The sequence below is a fragment of the Amblyomma americanum genome, chromosome 1 (genome assembly GCF_052857255.1).
Source record: "Amblyomma americanum isolate KBUSLIRL-KWMA chromosome 1, ASM5285725v1, whole genome shotgun sequence".
NCBI lineage: Eukaryota > Metazoa > Arthropoda > Arachnida > Ixodida > Ixodidae > Amblyomma > Amblyomma americanum.
Genome location: NC_135497.1, coordinates 253,102,357 through 253,119,813, shown reverse-complemented (window position 1 = coordinate 253,119,813; position 17,457 = coordinate 253,102,357). Strand labels below are relative to the sequence as shown.

Genomic DNA, 17,457 nt, shown 5'->3' with positions numbered 1-17,457 from the left:
AGAGGCTTTCCTCTTGGATGCCGTGCGGTGCAAAACGTGTCGCGGATGCGTGAGGTTGATTACCAGCGACCAGAGCTATGGCCTCGCCGTGAAACTGATCGTGCTATGTGACAACTGTGGTGAGATTGCGGCCGAGTGGAACTCGCGGAGGGTTGACGGTGAGAAAAAGTGCAATCCTTTCGAGCTCAATATTCTTGCTAGTCGAGCAATGCTGTCGACCAGTAAGGCCCAGACAGCAATGAACGATATCTTTTCAGCGATGGGATTGTCACGGCGTGGCATGCACAACAAGACGTTCCAACAACACTTGAAAAACACACTGCAACCTGCTGCTACTCCAGCAGCCGCGACAGCTATGGCACAGGCCGCGCAGGCAGTGGCGAAGGTATACGACGACTTGTGTTTTGGGCACAGTGGGAACATTGCCGTGTGTTACGACTGCACATGGATGACGTGCGGGCACTCGTCACATATAGGCGTCGGTGCCGTAGTGGAACTCTTCACTGGTTATGTGCTCGATTATGTGGTGCTGTCAAACTTTTGTCTGGGCTGCGAAACTGGCCCAAAGCCGAACACCGACCGCTATGAACGCTGGAAATCGCGCCACGAGTGCCAAAAGAACACGAACTGCAAGGCTGGCCAAATGGAGGTAGAGGCAGGCAAAATTCTATTTGAGAGGTCTCTACAGCGCCACAACATGCGCTCCACAACGATGTTATGCGTTGGGGACAGTCGCACGTTTAATGCCCTTCAAGATGCTAAAATCTATGGCTACATTGAAGTAGTCAAGGAGGATTGCATAAACCATGTGCACAAGCATATGGAAGCAGCTTTGCGCAACCTCTTGCAGTGGCACAAGGGTGCAGGAAAACAAAGTCTTGGTGGCAGAGAAAGGCTCACAGCTGATCTAGTTGACAAGCTGGCTATATATTATGGCCGAGCGCTAAGGTCAAATGTAGGTAATGTGGATGCCATGCAGCGAGCCGTGATGGCGACATATTACCACATCACGTCTACTGATGACTGCCCCAATCACACTGTGTCCCACTGGTGAGCAGTCTTGGTGCCGCCACAACGTTGCAAAAGCAAAAGAGGAGGCCGAACCGAAGCATAAGTAGAGTCTGCCAAGCGATGTGGCTGAAGCTCTTTTGCCCGTGTACAGTCGCTTATCGTGCTTCGTGCTTTCAGTCCGACTCGCGCAAATCGAAATATTTCGCTCTCAGCACCCGACAAACCTCACTTGACGGCACGACTTACTCAAAATGGCACCAGGCTGCAAGCGGTAGATGCCACCAGCCAACCAAAAGTCACCATTTTGGTCACATGGTTTGGAAAACCAATAGCAGCGCACGTTTTGGCCCAATTTTGTTTATTTACCACTTCCAGGTCTTGCTAATAGTTGCCAACCAAACAATGGGAATAGCCTAAATCGCAACCTTTCAAGCGAAACCAAAATGGCGCCGGCAGAGCGCGTATTTCTCGAACTGCAGGTGATCAAAGTTCGGTGCATCAGACCTCAATTTAAAGTGCCAAAAGCGCGGTTTCACGTATTTGGAACGCTATAACGCATGAATTAGGCGGTGTTTTTCAACGAAAACTCAGATAGCTGTGCAATGACCTCAGGATCGCGAAAATGAAAAGATCAAAAATCAAAATTTTTTTTTCCTAATTTTCAGTCGCATAGAGCCCTGTCCCTCCTTAATATATTGAAAAAGTGCAGAAGGGCTTGTTTCACATAAATTTAATTACATATTCAGAATCAGCATGCAAAAATACAAGTTCCCTGAAGATTTAAAAATTTTTTAAGGCCTTCCCCTTTGGAAAATGAGGGGGAAATGGCCATTTCCCCCCTCCCCCGTTTTTGTAAAAGGCAACGTTTTAGTACTTTCACAACCATAGAAGCAAAGCCACCCCCATGTATTACGGCGTCTACGCTCTCTCCTGGAGTTCCAAAATGAAAGCAAAGCCATGCAGATTACAGATCAATAGTGGCACACACCTGATAACCACCCGAAGACTGCTGTCTGAAATCTGGCCTGTCCCTGTTAGGCAGCAGTGCCCCTCCACGGGCCTCTTCCCGGCTTTCACTTGAGTGACACGAGCGCTGATCTAAGTCTTCTTTTTCAGCAGGCACAGGCGCACTCTCTTCAGGCAAGCTGGGCTGCTGCTGCTGCTGGTTAGCAGCGGTGGCGGCAGCGGCCGTGGCGGCGGAAGACTGCTTGATCTGCTCGTAGCGCTTCTCCTCCTCTTCTCTGCGCTGCCGCGTGCGCTCCACAGTCACCGCCATCTCATCATTTTGCTGCTGCCGTCGCTGCCGCCAAAGCTCTTCCTCATCACCAGTAAGTTGGTCAAGGCCAGGGCGGCTGGCACCACGAGATGGTGCCACAGGGCCCACACCACCAAATCCGGTATGATGAGAGGGCTGCTGCAAATGACACCCATAAGTGGTAACAAACTAGCATTGAAGTGGGCGATAAATCATGCTGGCAAGCACAATAATCTCGTGTATACACACATTAAAGTTAAACCAAGTGTTTTTGCTGTACGCTGACCAGAGATTAAGGCGAGATGCAGGTAAAAAAATTGGCACTTTAAAATTTTTCAACTTTCTGTTTTCACTTGTTTTATCATCCTACTTTCATGCAGCAAAATATGAAAGCAAGATATGTACAAGAAGTTAGTTAGAAACGCGTCTCAATGACGCGCGGTGACCGAAGAAGTCGCGCATGCCGGCCAATTTTGGCCATATTTGAGCAGCCGCCGCTCAGTGCAGCGGCACCGGCCGCCGTTGCAGCCACTTGCAGAAAGTAGGCTAAGCCTTCCACTTTCGACTGGCGCATCAGTCAGTTTCGTATTTTCACGGGAAAATATAAAGAAAACACTTTTTTCCCGCATCTTCCGAACGCTCCTGTTGTCACAAGAGGCTGCCATTGGTTGTCGCCGTGCAGTGGAGCCACCATAGCACTTTCGTATCCGCTCACGTCGGATCCTTTCGCACGGCTACTGAGCGCTCATTATCGCAAGTTTTCGATGATGAACAACGAGAAGCGTAACTTTCGCCTTAGCAAAAGCCGGACTGCGTGACGGTACAGGGGTAAACGCAAGCAGAAGCAAAGGTGAGCCACGAACGCGGCAGACGCTGCAAGCCCTCTACGCCAGCAAAACGGCAGCACGCCTTCCAGAGCTGCAAAATCAAGCCAGTCTGATTTTATCAGTGACGCTTTTGAGTTCGTGAGTGCATCATAAAAGTTGGCAGCGTTCCAGGATAACAAGAAAGCAGACAGCAAAGTGATGCAAGCATCGTTATCTGCAAAGTTGAAGTGCTGACCAGACTCGTTAGCGGTGCCATGTCCAGGACGAGCGAATTCAGTGATTGAGTTTGACAACAAGCGGAAAGGGCTCGCTTTGCTCAGGTGTACAAATGGAGCATACCTGGCAGCAGCAATTTCTGCTGTGAATACGTCGCAACGCACTGATACCGACAGCCGTGAAGGCAGCAATGCGGAGCTGTACAGTGGAAGCCCCCGCGATATTTTTGCTATCAATGTGAAAGCGATGATCGGTGCGCGTTTGATAGGTGTCGGACACGATCAGTTGATTAGTCTTATGGGCTGGTGGTCAACATGTTAAACTACATTACCACCAAGTTTCATGTCAATGGGAGAATTTTGGCATCCAACGTACAAATAAACTTTCTAGAGTTTTTCTAAAATTGGTGTTCTTACCCATTTTTAAAGTTGGTGCACACAATTTTTTCCTCTTGTACTTCTTGGATCACGATAAATACTCTTGTACTTCTTGGATCACGATAAAATTTTGCACAGACGTTCCTTGGGGTGCATAGAGTGTCGAAATCTTGCTTTTATTACGGTATCATACCAACAGACTGAAGTACAAAAGAAAATGACACCCTAATTTTTATTAAGTTTTTGGCTGAAAATGATGCAAAAATAATTTCAACATTCTATGGCTTGCAACAAACTATCCTGGGTGTTTTAAAATGCTTTGTAATTATGATTACTAAGAAAAATTGTGTGCACAAAAAGGAGTTAATTATACATTTCATGAAGCACGAAAATTGAACTACTATTGGTATCAAGAAACTGATTACATATTTCACATGCTAAAACAAAAAAAAATTATGGTTCTCTGAGCTATAGATGCTGAGCTATGCCACTCAGAAATTTGATCTGAGTCCAAAATTTGCATTCCGAGAAAAATGAGAAAAACAGAGTGCCGTTTATTGAAGTAAAATTCAACGTTATCCATGCAGTGGCCTTAGGAAATTGCTGATAGCCTCCCAGAATGTAGTCTGTTTGCTTACTAGCATTGAAATGGTGCTTTTTCAGTGTGCGCTGCACATTTTCTACTGACTAACAAACTAACAACCGCGATGGTCACGTCGTCCAGCGGTTTGGCAGTGCTTGCAAAACTATAGAGCCAGTTTTCTCGGAAGCGAGTTTTGAGCCCACTGACCTGCTTGCAGAAAGCAAAGAATTCCTATGCCTTGTGGGATTTGCATGGGGTTGGTTGCACTGTATTTCTTAGTAAATTCTCTATGCAGTGACAATCCTATATTTTTAATACTATCTAATTTTTTTTTACTGTTTAGCTAAATTGGCATGTTGATAACGACCGCTTTTTTCAAGCATGGATATAATGTCCTGTGTAAAAAAAAAATATGGGTGATAAAAATATTTGGAGAATGTCACTGCATGAACTATTCATTTGGCTAAAATATAAAAGCAACTATGGGCTTCTACCACGTTTTTTTGTCACGCCAGGCTTTGTAATGTCAAAACTTTTTAAGATATATCAATGAAACTGTATTTAGTCATTCAGCACACTTCCCAAAAACCGTGCCAAATTTCATTGCTCTACTACAAAAATAACGAATTTCACTCCAATCCCTGCCTCCCCCATTAACAGACAGAGCCTTACGCTATCGCGAAATTGCACCCATTGCAGTAACTTTCAGGCACACGCGATCGATGCTCGTAAAATGGCACAAGCAAACAACGCGCCGCACTTTCCGCAGTCGGTCTTTGCGCACGAGAGAACTAAGAAGCAAGAAATGCTGCTGCTGCAGCGACAATCTGCGCGCTGGCTGTAGCGGAGAGCGGGGGGGTACGGAGCGCCGGGAGAATGTGGAGAGGTCAAACCTCACCCAAAAACGCCGGGTGGATTGGCTGGTTCGCAGGGCTAACGGACCAATAAGCGGCGGCACTAGCCTCTGGCAACAACGAAGCAAAAAAAAAAAGAACAAGGGGCCACTACCAAAAACGAGAAGGAGAGAAAGCTTGTGCTTGCCTGTCGCTTGCCTCGTCAGCCTCCCTGCTGCCGCGGAATCCCAAACCGGTAATAGCGCAAGCTGCGCCAGCGGTTGCTCAATGGTCATGGTACCCAAGTTCGTATCACCCGGCGCAACGCGGAAAAATGTTTGGTACATCCGAATTTTAGCTTATTGTACGCAATGTAATTCGGCCAAGAATTTTACGAATTTGTATCTCATCGAAATTCATATCAGCCGGGTTCGTACCATCGAGATTGTACTGTATACTGAATGTTATAACCTTTCAATTTCTAAGGAAAGAAAGCACTGCAGCCATTACTGCCGCTATTTTTTTCCACTATATCATCACCTCCTTGACAGCTGTTTAGCTGGTGCCGACACGTATCCACTTGCCTGTGGGTGCCTTGGGAAAGGAGGGTTGCCATCACGGAGCTCGAGGCATGCAGTTCCAGAACGATAACCTTGCACTCACACCCAAAAACTGTCATGCTTGCCCCTCGCCACACACACCTTTCGCAGCCCCACACAGCGACGCAGCCAGGGGTAGGAAACTTCCACATAGGCCATTGTCCAGCAAATACAGACATCGGCGCCAATTCCTCCCATAGCAGCCGAAGGAAAGCCAACTAGAGCATTGTACCATTGTCATGACAACGGTATCCAGCAGAAAAAAACATTCCCCGAGCATGATTCGAACAACCACCGTTGAAAAACGAGCAGCATGGTATCCTGGTCGCTAAGACAACTAGGCCACGGCCGCAGCCTTATCGCGCTACGTGCATGGGCTGAAATAATTTAGTTTTAAGTATCCATTCATCTCCAGTCACTAGGAACGCTGAAGTAGTTGAAATTGAAGCTAGCTGGAGCTTCTTACCCCTGACAAAGCTGCGCCGACAAGCCTGCCTGCATGCTGGTGCTCTGGCTCAGCAGGGAGCACAAAATATGCGAGCAAATTTTTTTATAAACCAAATAATAAATTATGGGTGCACAAATTACACGAGTAAATATGGTATTTAGCCTATTTCTTCACTAGTATGCTTGAGCACCTATCTGCGTTTCAAAGATGGTCCCATTTGAAAATGTGTTTTCACCTGGGGAATTGGAGGACCCACTCGTCCAGTGGGGAAGCCAGCAGCTGCCATGGCAGGTGGTGCTGTGGCGGCAGGAGGAGTACTCCTGGCCAAATATTCCAAGGGTGGGGCACCAGCTGCACGGGGAGGTGCCGCTGTGGGGGGTGCCGCCTGTTGAGCCTGAGGCCACTGGCGCACGGGGGCTGCCTGCGCCGGTGGGGCCTGCTGGGCCTGCTGCGACAGCGGTGCAGGCTGAGGCTGCAGCTCAGCACTCCCCGGGGCACCCCATGCCTTGCGCCCACGCTCATCCTGCATAGCACAAAGAGTTCAGTTCCCTGCACACACAAGTACCACTGAAAGCCTCAGCTTACCCTGTCCAAGTAAGCTGGGGTTTGAGGAGGTTCCCGTGCAGCCCGCTGCTGGGCTGGCTGCTGGCCAGATGGAGCATCCCAGCCAGGCTCACGGTTGCGGCTGCTGGAAAGCTTGGGTCCTGCTGGGCCTTGAGGCCGGCATTCTCCCTTCTCGGACCCTTTAGTGGGCCCAGGCTTACCACTTTCAGATGCAGGCACAATTTCAGCCGCTTTAGAACCTGCCCCCCGGTTGCTGCTCCCAGAGTCCTCGTCATCACTAAACACCAACTTGGCACTGCAGTAAATAAAAAAAAAAAAATGCACACAATGACCCACTGTAGAACCCAAGGCTTTTTTGATTTTTTATACAGAAGATATCTATGACGAACTCTGCTAAGACAAATTCTCAGATAAATTGAATCATGTAGAACCATTTAGTCACTTTCTCATAGGACTCTATGTTAAAAAAATCTGGTCTAAGAGGGGAAGCAGGAATCAATGAAATTTTTAGCGTGCTAACACTAGACGGGTCACTAGCAAAAAATCCTTGACTGGTCATGTTGAAGCATCAGAGTAACTCGAATAAGCTCTGAGGAGCATCATGCCAGCTGCAGCAGAGCAGAGAGAGGGTGTAAAAATGAAAGGCAAGAAACTGTTGCGTGCACAAGCAGATGCCTGAAAGAGGAGCTGAAGAATGATGTCGGCGGAGGAATGTGCAATGTGCAAGTGGTAAATCATGGATAAAGCCAATCCTTTGACAGATTCCAAAGCTCAACAATGTGCACAAAGCACATTGCAACGCAAAAGAGGGCAACAATGCAAGTCAACTGATCAGGTGCATCATAGTGAGGCGGCAAACCAAAGAAGAGCACTGAAGACAGTACAACCTTGCTAAACAATATGTGGAAACAGATTAATAGCAAGAAAGAAGTGCTTAATTCTCTAGAGCTCCCCTTTTTTGACATCCAGCAGTTTTTACTGATTTGCCTCGCATTCATTGCACCTGCTCAAAATTCCTATGCACAGGCAGGAATAGCTTTCTAAAGGGGAGAAAAAAAGAGAAGAGAAAGGAGAAGGCAGGTCATTTTTTTTTATCAAGACAATAACCATATTGCACGCACAACACAGCGCACGTGCTGTTGGCAAGCATGCCCACTCAAAAATGCCGACTTGACAATACAGTAAAACCCACTTATAACAATATTGAAGTGCTATGCAAATACCATTGTTATAACTGACATTTGTTATAACTAGGTTTTGCTTAGAAAAAAAGAAAAGATGACTAATTTTAGAGCATTTCTTTACAGGAAAGAGCCAAAGGGGTTTGATTGTTCTAATGCCTCTGAAACCTCGCTAATTCGAACTTCAGGGGACCAGAAAAATGTTCAAATTATCTAATGATCCTGCAAGACTAACAAGAACCGATTGCATCACGGTCAAAGTTTGGTCAAAGACTGGACAATGGCTGCTTGCTTTTGAGGTGAGAACGGCACAACAATGGTTATACGTCTTTTGCACGTTACAAATGCTTCAGCATTCATACTGTCTGGAGCGTCGAAGCAGAACTGCTCAAGAGTGGTATCTTCACGAAGCGACAAGGCAGCGCTGGAGGTCCACCACTACTGCGTCACCTCTCACAAGCTGCAGCATTGCGCGTTAGGAGGCTTCACTGCAGAAACCGCAAACAACTCGTGAGGAGAGCGCACTTTCGGCACACTGTAAGAACCGCAGAAAAATCGGCGGCGCCAGCAGCTTGGCGCGCTGCCAAGGTACACGCCGGCGAAAAGCCGATAAGATGGCAGATTATGGATTGCAGGCGACTGAAATTAGTCCGAAAAATCTAACTTTCGGACTTTTGAAGTCCAAAATATCCGTCGCGAATATGCATGTGCTTTTATGGGGTGGCTGAAAGTGCATCGAAGTCCGAATTACCAGTCAGCTACTGTATATGTAACTAAAAACATGTGCAACAGACCTTTAAACAAAACAAACTTTGATCAGGACTTTTTTTTGGTATTGAATGCAGTGCTGTTAAACATGCGCCAGATGAATGAACCACAATCCACACAGGGGTAGTGTTCAGCATGAAATATGCGATTCAGGTTACTCACTTGTAGTCAATATCTCCCTTGGCAGCTGCCCAGCCATCTTGGGAGTCATTCTGAAGAATTTCATCGAACCCTTTTAGGTCCTTTTCACTGATGATAGCCGGCCGCTGGTAGCCGTCCTCATCAGGTGCATTTCTCACGCCTCGAACCCTGAAATTTGCAGGTGTGATTGCAAGCGAAACTAGGAATTACCGTCCTTCGTTGCTAGCCAGCTGACAACCGTACCTATTCTCAGAGTAGGCGTACGGTGGGCGAGTACCTCCAGGCACACCAGAGTAGCTCGGGGCATAGTTTCCAGGAAATCCACGTCCATAGACCTGCTATATTATGTAAAACACAAAACAGATTCACAAACAATAATATTTGACATGTCTTGCAAAGGCTGCATTAGCTCGAAAACATGAAGTCCATACTTCCTACTAAGGCCACAGTAAGCATGCATCCAGGTGAGACTGACCTGTACAAAAGGTGGCACTGCCTGCTGCCTATAGGAGGGCTGTGCTGGCGCTGAAGGTGGTCCACCACCGGGCGGCACACCTGAGGGGAGTGCTCCCCTTGGCGGAGGTGTGAACGACGCTTGTCCGTTCACGCCACTGCCACTGCTCGGAGGCAGGCCGCCGGGTGGGCCGCAACCCTGCCCACCACCCCCGCCAGGGCCACCACTGCCACCCGGAGCCTGCTGCGGTTGCTGCTGCTGTTGCTGTTGCAGTGTGCCCCGGCTCCAGGTACCTTCCACTGCACAAATCATCCACATGCTTGTTTCAAACCCAATGTCTGAAACCTGTTTCGCATCACTGGCATCTGGAAAGCACTTGGGAGCAATGGAAGACACTTTAGACCATGTAGCTTTTAGCTTCCAGATCTGCCAACAACACAACAATAAATATCGGGCACTAGGTTAATTTCTAGATCTCAAAAGCTAAGAAACAGTGCTGGAAAAGTGAGCATGACATGAAGGTACGCTACACCATTGTGCTCGTCTTTAAATTTTAACTTTATATTTTAAATTTTATGCAGTACAATTGCAAACAAGATGCCTGGGTGAAATACCGTAAAAACCTGCGTGTAATAATGAGGTGCAATTTGGGGATGGCAGAAATGGAAAAGAAGCTTTCATCCGTGTATAATGTAAGCGAGGAAAGCTCACCGAAAGCATCTACTTGCAATGCCTTTCATGCCTGACTCTCCCAATCGCGCCTGACTCCTGGCGCCTGGAACTATGAAAACATACCTTAATATCTTTCAAAAATTTAATTGCTGATTGCATCATGCAAAAAATTTGCATAGCAGTAACTACTTCTTGCTTCTGCCAAAAGACACAGTGCATGTATGCTGTCGGAAGAACGAACACATTCCATACATGCTTCTCTAACACCCAAGGCATCAACAGCCTCCTCCACTCTGCTCCCCAACTCAGCAAAAAAAAAAAAGACCCGTGTTAAATGCGTAGTACAAAAAAAAATGTGTTAAATGTGGAGTGCATAAACAATTATCACGCACTCAGTCGTAACGCCAAGAATGATGTCACCACGGTCTGCGACAGGCACGCAACAAAAACAGAAAAAGGAGGAGCACAGCTCAAAAGAAAAAAGCAACCCGTACTTTCTCGACTCATCATTGCAGCAATGAATATGGTGTCTACATTTGGCCTCTGCAGCTCAGCTCAGTCTGCCAGGTACCCCAGATTGCTTTATAAATTTAGACAAAGAAACATATACCGGGTTACTCAGACTACTTTTGCATTTTATTTCATTGAACATTTAAACAGAAAAAAATTTATTAAACTTTTAGTTACTACATTTCCGACTTAAAGGGGAACCTGCGGTGCATTTTCTATGCATACCGCTAGCGCCACCTTTCGGCCATCGCCGCACTTCTTGGTAGGACGAAGGCATCTACCGCGGCTAGAGGTGCGAAGGGCGGCCGAAAAATACACCTAAACCATCAACATACCACGGCGTTTGCAAGTGCTACACTGAAGAGGCTTACGGCCACGACGGAAACAAGTAAACACTGAAGAGTGTTCACTTGTTTCTGTCGTGGCCGCACAAATAAGACACTTGGCCGAGTACGGCAAATCTGAATGTGCCTTATTAAGATGATAGCCTTTAATGACTCATACTTGCGTCAGTCGGTCACGACCTAGGTCACATGACCTTAAGATCACGCGGCATCACAAGGTCACGCCAGGCTCATGCCAGCTGCTCTTCTCTCTCGTGAAATGAATTCAAGCGCGGAAAATTCAAATCAGTGCAATCAGTCGCAAACGGCTTTCGCCTTCCCGCAGTTAAGAGATATCTAAGTGACTCCAACAAATTTTTTGTTGGTTGCTTTGTTGTACAAGCATTAACGCAAGGCGGCTTCGCTGCTCGTGGCGCATGTACATGGTAACATGCTTGCTCACTGCGCAGTTCAGACGGCAAACCACGTCTACCAACCAGCAGTTAAAGCCCAAAAAGGCAAACATTTTGTCAGGTATGTCAAGCGACACAATGCACACCACCCTGCATTGTTGACACTTTCCCTCGCAGCATATACAACCGCGAGGCTCCTACAATGAATCTTTAAGGATGGTTGAGAAGCATAAATACACTCTAGGAACAATTCACCGGGTAGGAGCTGCTCCATATTGCCATATTGCTTCAATAGCACTCTGAGCGATTTTGTTCAGTCGCTTCGATATTAGTACTTACTTGCATGTGCAGCACGGTAACTTTCATGCAGTATTCGTTTTAGGATACATGCCAATTTCCAACGATTACATAGCTTTATTCATTTTACATCGAGCATAGAAACAGTTTTTCTGTATTTAAATCTGCTGCTGTAGGCTGTACTTCACGATGACATTCCGCTTTGTTCAGTGCACCGATTTTTTATCGTAGCAGGTGTATTAAAGGGAGAGGGGAGGAACGTTGATGCAATCGTAGATGTCGCGCCGCTAATATGCCATCAGGCGGTAAATTTCACATAGTGCTGCAAGCGATACACAGCAACTTGATTTTCTTGTTTTCTCCGAATCACTTTATAGCACGATACCGAATAAAACAATTTCCAATGCTGAGTAATTTTTACACCTAAAAATTTAGAGCACGTACTCAGGCAGACTAGTCTGCCACGGGTGGCCACTGTGTCGTCCTCACGCCTGCGTTTTTTGAGGGTGGCTTACTACCGTCGTGCAGTGCCCTCAAAACAAGCTTTGAAGATTCATGATATATATGATGCACCTGCGATACTCACGCATGCTGTTGATCTTGGAAGCATAACGAGTGGGGACCTCCATGACACCCACGTAAAGGCAGTCATACACGATCATAAGCTATATTGTAGTACGCATGTATTAAGGAGCCAGGACAGACACTTGCTTCACGCCCAGCTATGTTTACATTGGTACACTCCCACACACAGCTACATGTCTTATAAATTGCGCCGCGCGAAGTGCAACTGAAGAGGACAGATTTTGGCCTTGTTAAGATACTGGCGCAGTTTTTCAAAAGCACAAAAAACTAATGTTAAACAGGTTTACTGTGTGTAGAGCATGTAGAGCGCGGAAGCCCATTTGGATTCCAAAAACTTGAAGCGCACAGAGATGAGAACGAAGAAAGAAGACGCGACACACATGAGCGCTCATGTCACATCTGTCTTTATTCTCGTCTCTTTGTGCGCTTCAAGTTTCTGGAATGTCTCACCAACACACCCAAACAACCACTTTACCACATTTGGATGTTAACCACGAGCATTGGTATGAAGCTTGTTTTGCTTGAGTGAGTTTCTTTAGCAGCGTGCAAATAATTTCCTGTACAAATGCTTCCACCGTTCACACGAAAACCAGAGCAAAAAAGAAATACTAAACAGGAGTTTTACATTGCAACCCATAGCACAGCATCAACAGTGGCATGCTTCCTGAAATGCAGTTACAGCAGGGCCGGTATCGACATTGGCAAGAAGCTGTGGCAATCAAGTCGTGTCACTAATCTCGAAAAGCACTTTCTCTTTTGAATGTCATTTACGTTGTGAAAATCATGTACGTTGTGAATGTTATGTACATTGTGAAAAGCTTTTAAATGCCATGTAGGTTGTGGGGACCTCGCCCTGCTTCGTCCCCTTTAGGGTCTGCTTCGCCGCGATGCACACCCTCACTAGTTTCTAGTTACTTTAACGAACAAGGGAGGGTACCGGCATCGCAGAGACATGAGCGCCATGGACAGCATGATTGCTGTGCATGCACGCGGGAGTGCACCCTCTGTTCAGCTCCGCAGCTCGACGCGTACGGACTGTTCAGTGCGGCGAGGCCGTTGAGAACGTTCTCCCACATCTCGTCCCGACCGGCCATGGAGTATCTCCCCTGCCCTAGCGTAGGCAAACATAAGCTCGTGAGCTTGATGGAGCCTGACAACCTCGATTCCTTAGCGCATTTTATTGCTAGCTGGCGTTGTTGTTAGAGCTATAAATGCTTGCTTGTGTTATTCCTCCTTTGCCTCAGAGCAAGGGCCGCCATTGTCGGCATGCACTCGGTAGCCTATGAGATCACAGGGTGGGGGCCGGCGGTTTTGAATTGTGATAGGAGTGGTTAAGGGGGGAAGTGGTCTTATACCCCTGTCACACGGGCACTTGTAAGGCCTTAGGCATGCTCACCAGACACAACCTAATTTCTTTGAAATACGCAGAAGGACATAAGAAACAAAGCACACTTCTCACACACAACGAGGAGCCGAACGGAAAAGTGCGCCTACCGTGGTCTTACCGGGAACGATGAAAAAAAGAAAGAAACTTTTGTTTCAAAATATCCGTTTCTCATCGTCAGAACGCTCGCTTATTATCGTGATGGCTACTTTTTCAAACACACACGAAACCACTCTTATCCTTTTAGCTGAAGCGCTACCGTCTGCTTTAATTTCACAATGTTACTAGCGCCGCTTCACACACAGCGGTGACTTTTGGCACTCACGGAGGCCACGTTTTAGCTCCTTTGGATTTGCCATGTAGCAGCGCCACTGCTCCTTTTCGGTTTTCCTCCTTTAGTGCAATAAGACAACTTTACGGAAAAGGCCGTGAAGAAGTCCCGTGTGACAGGGGTATTAGAAAAAAAATTTTGATTAATGAAGTCACAATTATGAAATCTTCATGGGAAAATGTATTTTTGCGTGCTGATTCCAAATATGGAATTTAATGTACAACAAGTCCTTCTGGATTTGATGTAACATGTTATGTAACTTTTTGTGGAAAGCTTTAACGAAATTTTGCTGCAGGGAACTTGCTAGAATGTATGCCGTCCGCTTGTCTTGACAACAAGCTATGCAATAAGGGTAAAATTATTATCCTGCCTATCGCAGAAGTTAAGTTACAGGGTTTTGAACTTCATAGTTCACAAACAGGAAGAATTTGTCTGCCTGTTTCTGCAACTCAACTTCTATGACAGGCAGGATGATAATTTTAGCTTTATTCCATAGCTTAATGTCAAGAGAAATCAATGGCATGCATTCTAGCAAGTTCCCTGCAGCAGGATTTTTTGAAAACTCTCCACAAAAAGTTACATAAAATATTGCATAAGTGCTGAAGAAATTGTTGCACATGAAATTAAATCCAATACTTGGAATCAGCACGCAAAAATACATGTTCCCTGAAGATTTAATAATTGTGACTTCATTAATAAAATTTTTTTTTCTAAGAACCTCTTCCCCCCTTAAATGGGGAGAATGAATTTATCTCCCCAATCAAAACCCCACACCGTTTTATTCACCAATACAACTTGACAACAACCATTCTGGAAATTATAGTGCATGAAAACTTGGGGGGGTAAAAGCAGTCCCCCTACCAGCAGGAACGCTAGCGCATAGCAGGTTCGCCCGCCCCGCTACCCTCTACAAGCCCAGTCTCGATCCCATCACTGGCGCATTCCTGGTCAATTGTCCTACGCTTCTATTTTCCAATCCACAAGTGCGGAATGGCCACACCACAGTGGCTCTAAATGGCCGTCCGCACATTTGAGAGAAAGCTCTACTTCACGACCAAAGCTGCAAAATCTGGGTGGTCACTGAAGCCTTGACATTGAGCTTGAATAAATAAATAAAATATTGCCATGACTGGGATTCGAACGCACAGCGGTGCAAACTGATCAGCTTCGCTGGCCACTGCACAAGAGCAGTATGTTATCACTGCAGCCAATCATGCCTTGCGTTAACCTGCAAAACATTTCAGCGCTATGCATTGCACATCGTTTCTTCATCCATCTGAGGCACGAACAGATCAGACCATCTTAACCTTCATCAGAGCTTAACCCAAGTCTAACATCGCCGCCAGACGTGGAGACGACCTAGCAAAGCAAAACCATGAGCCAATAAGGCTGAACACATGCATTCGCACATCTACTCGGTTTAACTAGGTTAAAACCCTACCACTTTTTGCAAGTCCCACACCTATCGCGTGCATAAGCCAACAACACAGAGCTAAAACCGGCTGCTTGCGCTGAAAGCAATGCACCAATAAATAAGCAACATGGCGAACGAGTCAAGTGAGACAAAGCGCAATGTTCAGTTTCGGTTTTGTTCTCCCCTATGTTTTTCAGTGACCCTTTGGTGCAGACGTTCCACAAAAGTAACCGAAACCGGATTGCAGCAGCGTAGCAGCAAATTTGCCATTTGGCGCAAATGGTGCAGCAGTTCCACCAATGTTATTTAGAAGTACACAAACTTTCAACAATCTCCTCATTATGTTTCAGATCTGAAATTATGAAAACATATGACTTGCGGAATACTTTAGAATTTTCAAATCTACTCTTTTTTTATTGCACCCAGACTAAGCATCAGGTATCATGAATCTACATAACACTAATTACACACATTGCGGTGTTGCTGCACTTACTCTGTGGTCTCAGGCTGGGGCCAGGCCCATATTGAGAGTCTGTTGCCGACCTCTGGGTCCCGTCGATGGGTACATCGCCACCAGCTAGCTTGGGGAATTCCTGAGGAAAAAATGGCGACTGATGGCCCAAGAAGTTGCGTTCTGGACCACCACCCTCTTGGCTGGATGTCACGCTGCTCCAGGTCTTGACGCCAGCGCTGCTGCCAACGCCTACCCCTACTGTTCCCCCGCTGCTCGGTCCCCCAGGAGCACTGGTGCTTGTGGCCACTGGCGGCAGCGGTGGCGGCGGTGGCTGCGGCTGTGGCTGCTGCGGCGGCGGCGGCTGCTGCTGCTGCTGCTGTGGCGGCGGCGGCGGCTGCTGCTGCTGCTGCGGTTGCTGAAGACACCACCACACAATAAGACAACATTAAATCGGTCAAAAGAAAACTTGTTGGGAAGAAAGGCAGAGAGCAAAAATTCCACTGCAGCTACCATTTTCTACATATTACAGTTACCATCGTCGTTGAGTTTCCTTCCAGTCTAGTTTCACTCGTGCTGTAGACTCTCAGTTGATTTTGAGGAAGAAAAACCATAGTAACTGTACAACTTTTTTTTAGGACACTTCAACCGTGCCATGAGGAAAAAAGGCACAAATTCCTTTGATTGCCGGTGAAAGAAATAAAAAGCACAACAGCATAAAAGTGAACAGCATTGACAAATGCTGAAATAAGCCAGTATGAGGTTCTAATTCCTTACGAAATTCTAATGTACAAAGGAAAAATGGTTTGGTTTATGGGGGTTTAACGTCCCGAAGAGACTCAGGTTATGAGGGACGCCGTAGTGAAGGGCACCAGAAATTTCGACCACCTGGGGTTCTTTTACGTGCACTGACAACGCACAGCACACGGGCCTCTAGAACTTCGCCTCCATCGAAATAACTGCCGCGGCCGGGATCAAACCCGCGTCTTTCGGGTCAGCAGCTGAGTGCCATAACCACTCAGCCACCGTGGCAGCTAAAGGAAAAAAATGTTCAGAAGGATGTCTCAGAAAAAAAAGAGCGGGACCAGTGAAATAAATTCAGACAAAGAGCTGTATGCAAACATGCAGAAGTAATTATTACACAGTGGTGTTCCAGCCATTTCAAGTTCTGGAGCAATTTCTGGAGCAGAAAAATATCCATTTTGGAGCACTTTTGCATCAGAATGAGAATCCTGGAGCAACATTGAGCAGCGCGACAGAATAAGGGAGTCACAAAGCAATAGTTTGTTCCTAACAAGATAAGGTTTAGCCATGTGCAGCTAGGAATAAAAGCAGAAGAAAGGTGTTCACAAAAAGCAGTGACAAAACATTCTATTAATGCTGACAATGTCGCGCGCGCAAGTTCTGCCAAGCGTGCTTGACAAAATGTCCGAAGAACACGTTCACTAGAACATTCTTTTTTCATGTCGGCTTTAGTATCTCGACACTCCTTGGAATTTTTTAGAAATTCAAAACTCGCGAAGTGAATCAGCAAGGACAAAATTCCCTTGTTCCAGCAAAGCTTGACCTCGTTGGACCTGCTCCAAGCTTTTGTCCTTCAACCCAGAAGATACTTCAGCCCTCTTCAGGGTTGGCAGACATGATGCACGAACATGAAGGAAGACTAAGGGGAGGCCCTCGCTATTAGTTTCACTCCATAAAGTGTGCCACAAGTCACGGGCTTTTACGCTAGCACTACTGGGAGTCTTTGACCGTCGGCGCAGCCAATAGTAAAGCTAGGCGCAGCGTCGCCGTCTGCTACAATGCCTGCTGCGCATGCG

At 46.6% G+C, this 17,457-nt stretch overlaps 1 protein-coding gene across 10 annotated transcripts in view; it reads right to left on the bottom strand.

Moving 5' to 3' along the window:
- Nucleotides 1–17,457, bottom strand: part of LOC144114939 (uncharacterized) — a 145,920-nt gene that overhangs the window by 105,551 nt on the left and 22,912 nt on the right. For 6 of the 10 annotated variants that reach the window (XM_077648970.1, XM_077648975.1, XM_077648968.1 and 3 more), the window contains exons 5-11: nucleotides 15,680–16,055; nucleotides 9,279–9,556; nucleotides 9,047–9,141; nucleotides 8,825–8,971; nucleotides 6,735–7,008; nucleotides 6,385–6,672; nucleotides 2,000–2,425 (exon numbers count right to left, since the gene is read on the bottom strand). In XM_077648970.1, coding sequence (XP_077505096.1) covers nucleotides 2,000–2,425; nucleotides 6,385–6,672; nucleotides 6,735–7,008; nucleotides 8,825–8,971; nucleotides 9,047–9,141; nucleotides 9,279–9,556; nucleotides 15,680–16,055 — 1,884 coding nt within the window. The remainder of the gene's footprint in view (nucleotides 1–1,999; nucleotides 2,426–6,384; nucleotides 6,673–6,734; nucleotides 7,009–8,824; nucleotides 8,972–9,046; nucleotides 9,142–9,278; nucleotides 9,557–15,679; nucleotides 16,056–17,457) is intronic. The other 4 variants (XM_077648972.1, XM_077648976.1, XM_077648969.1 and 1 more) reach the window with 1 other exon arrangement.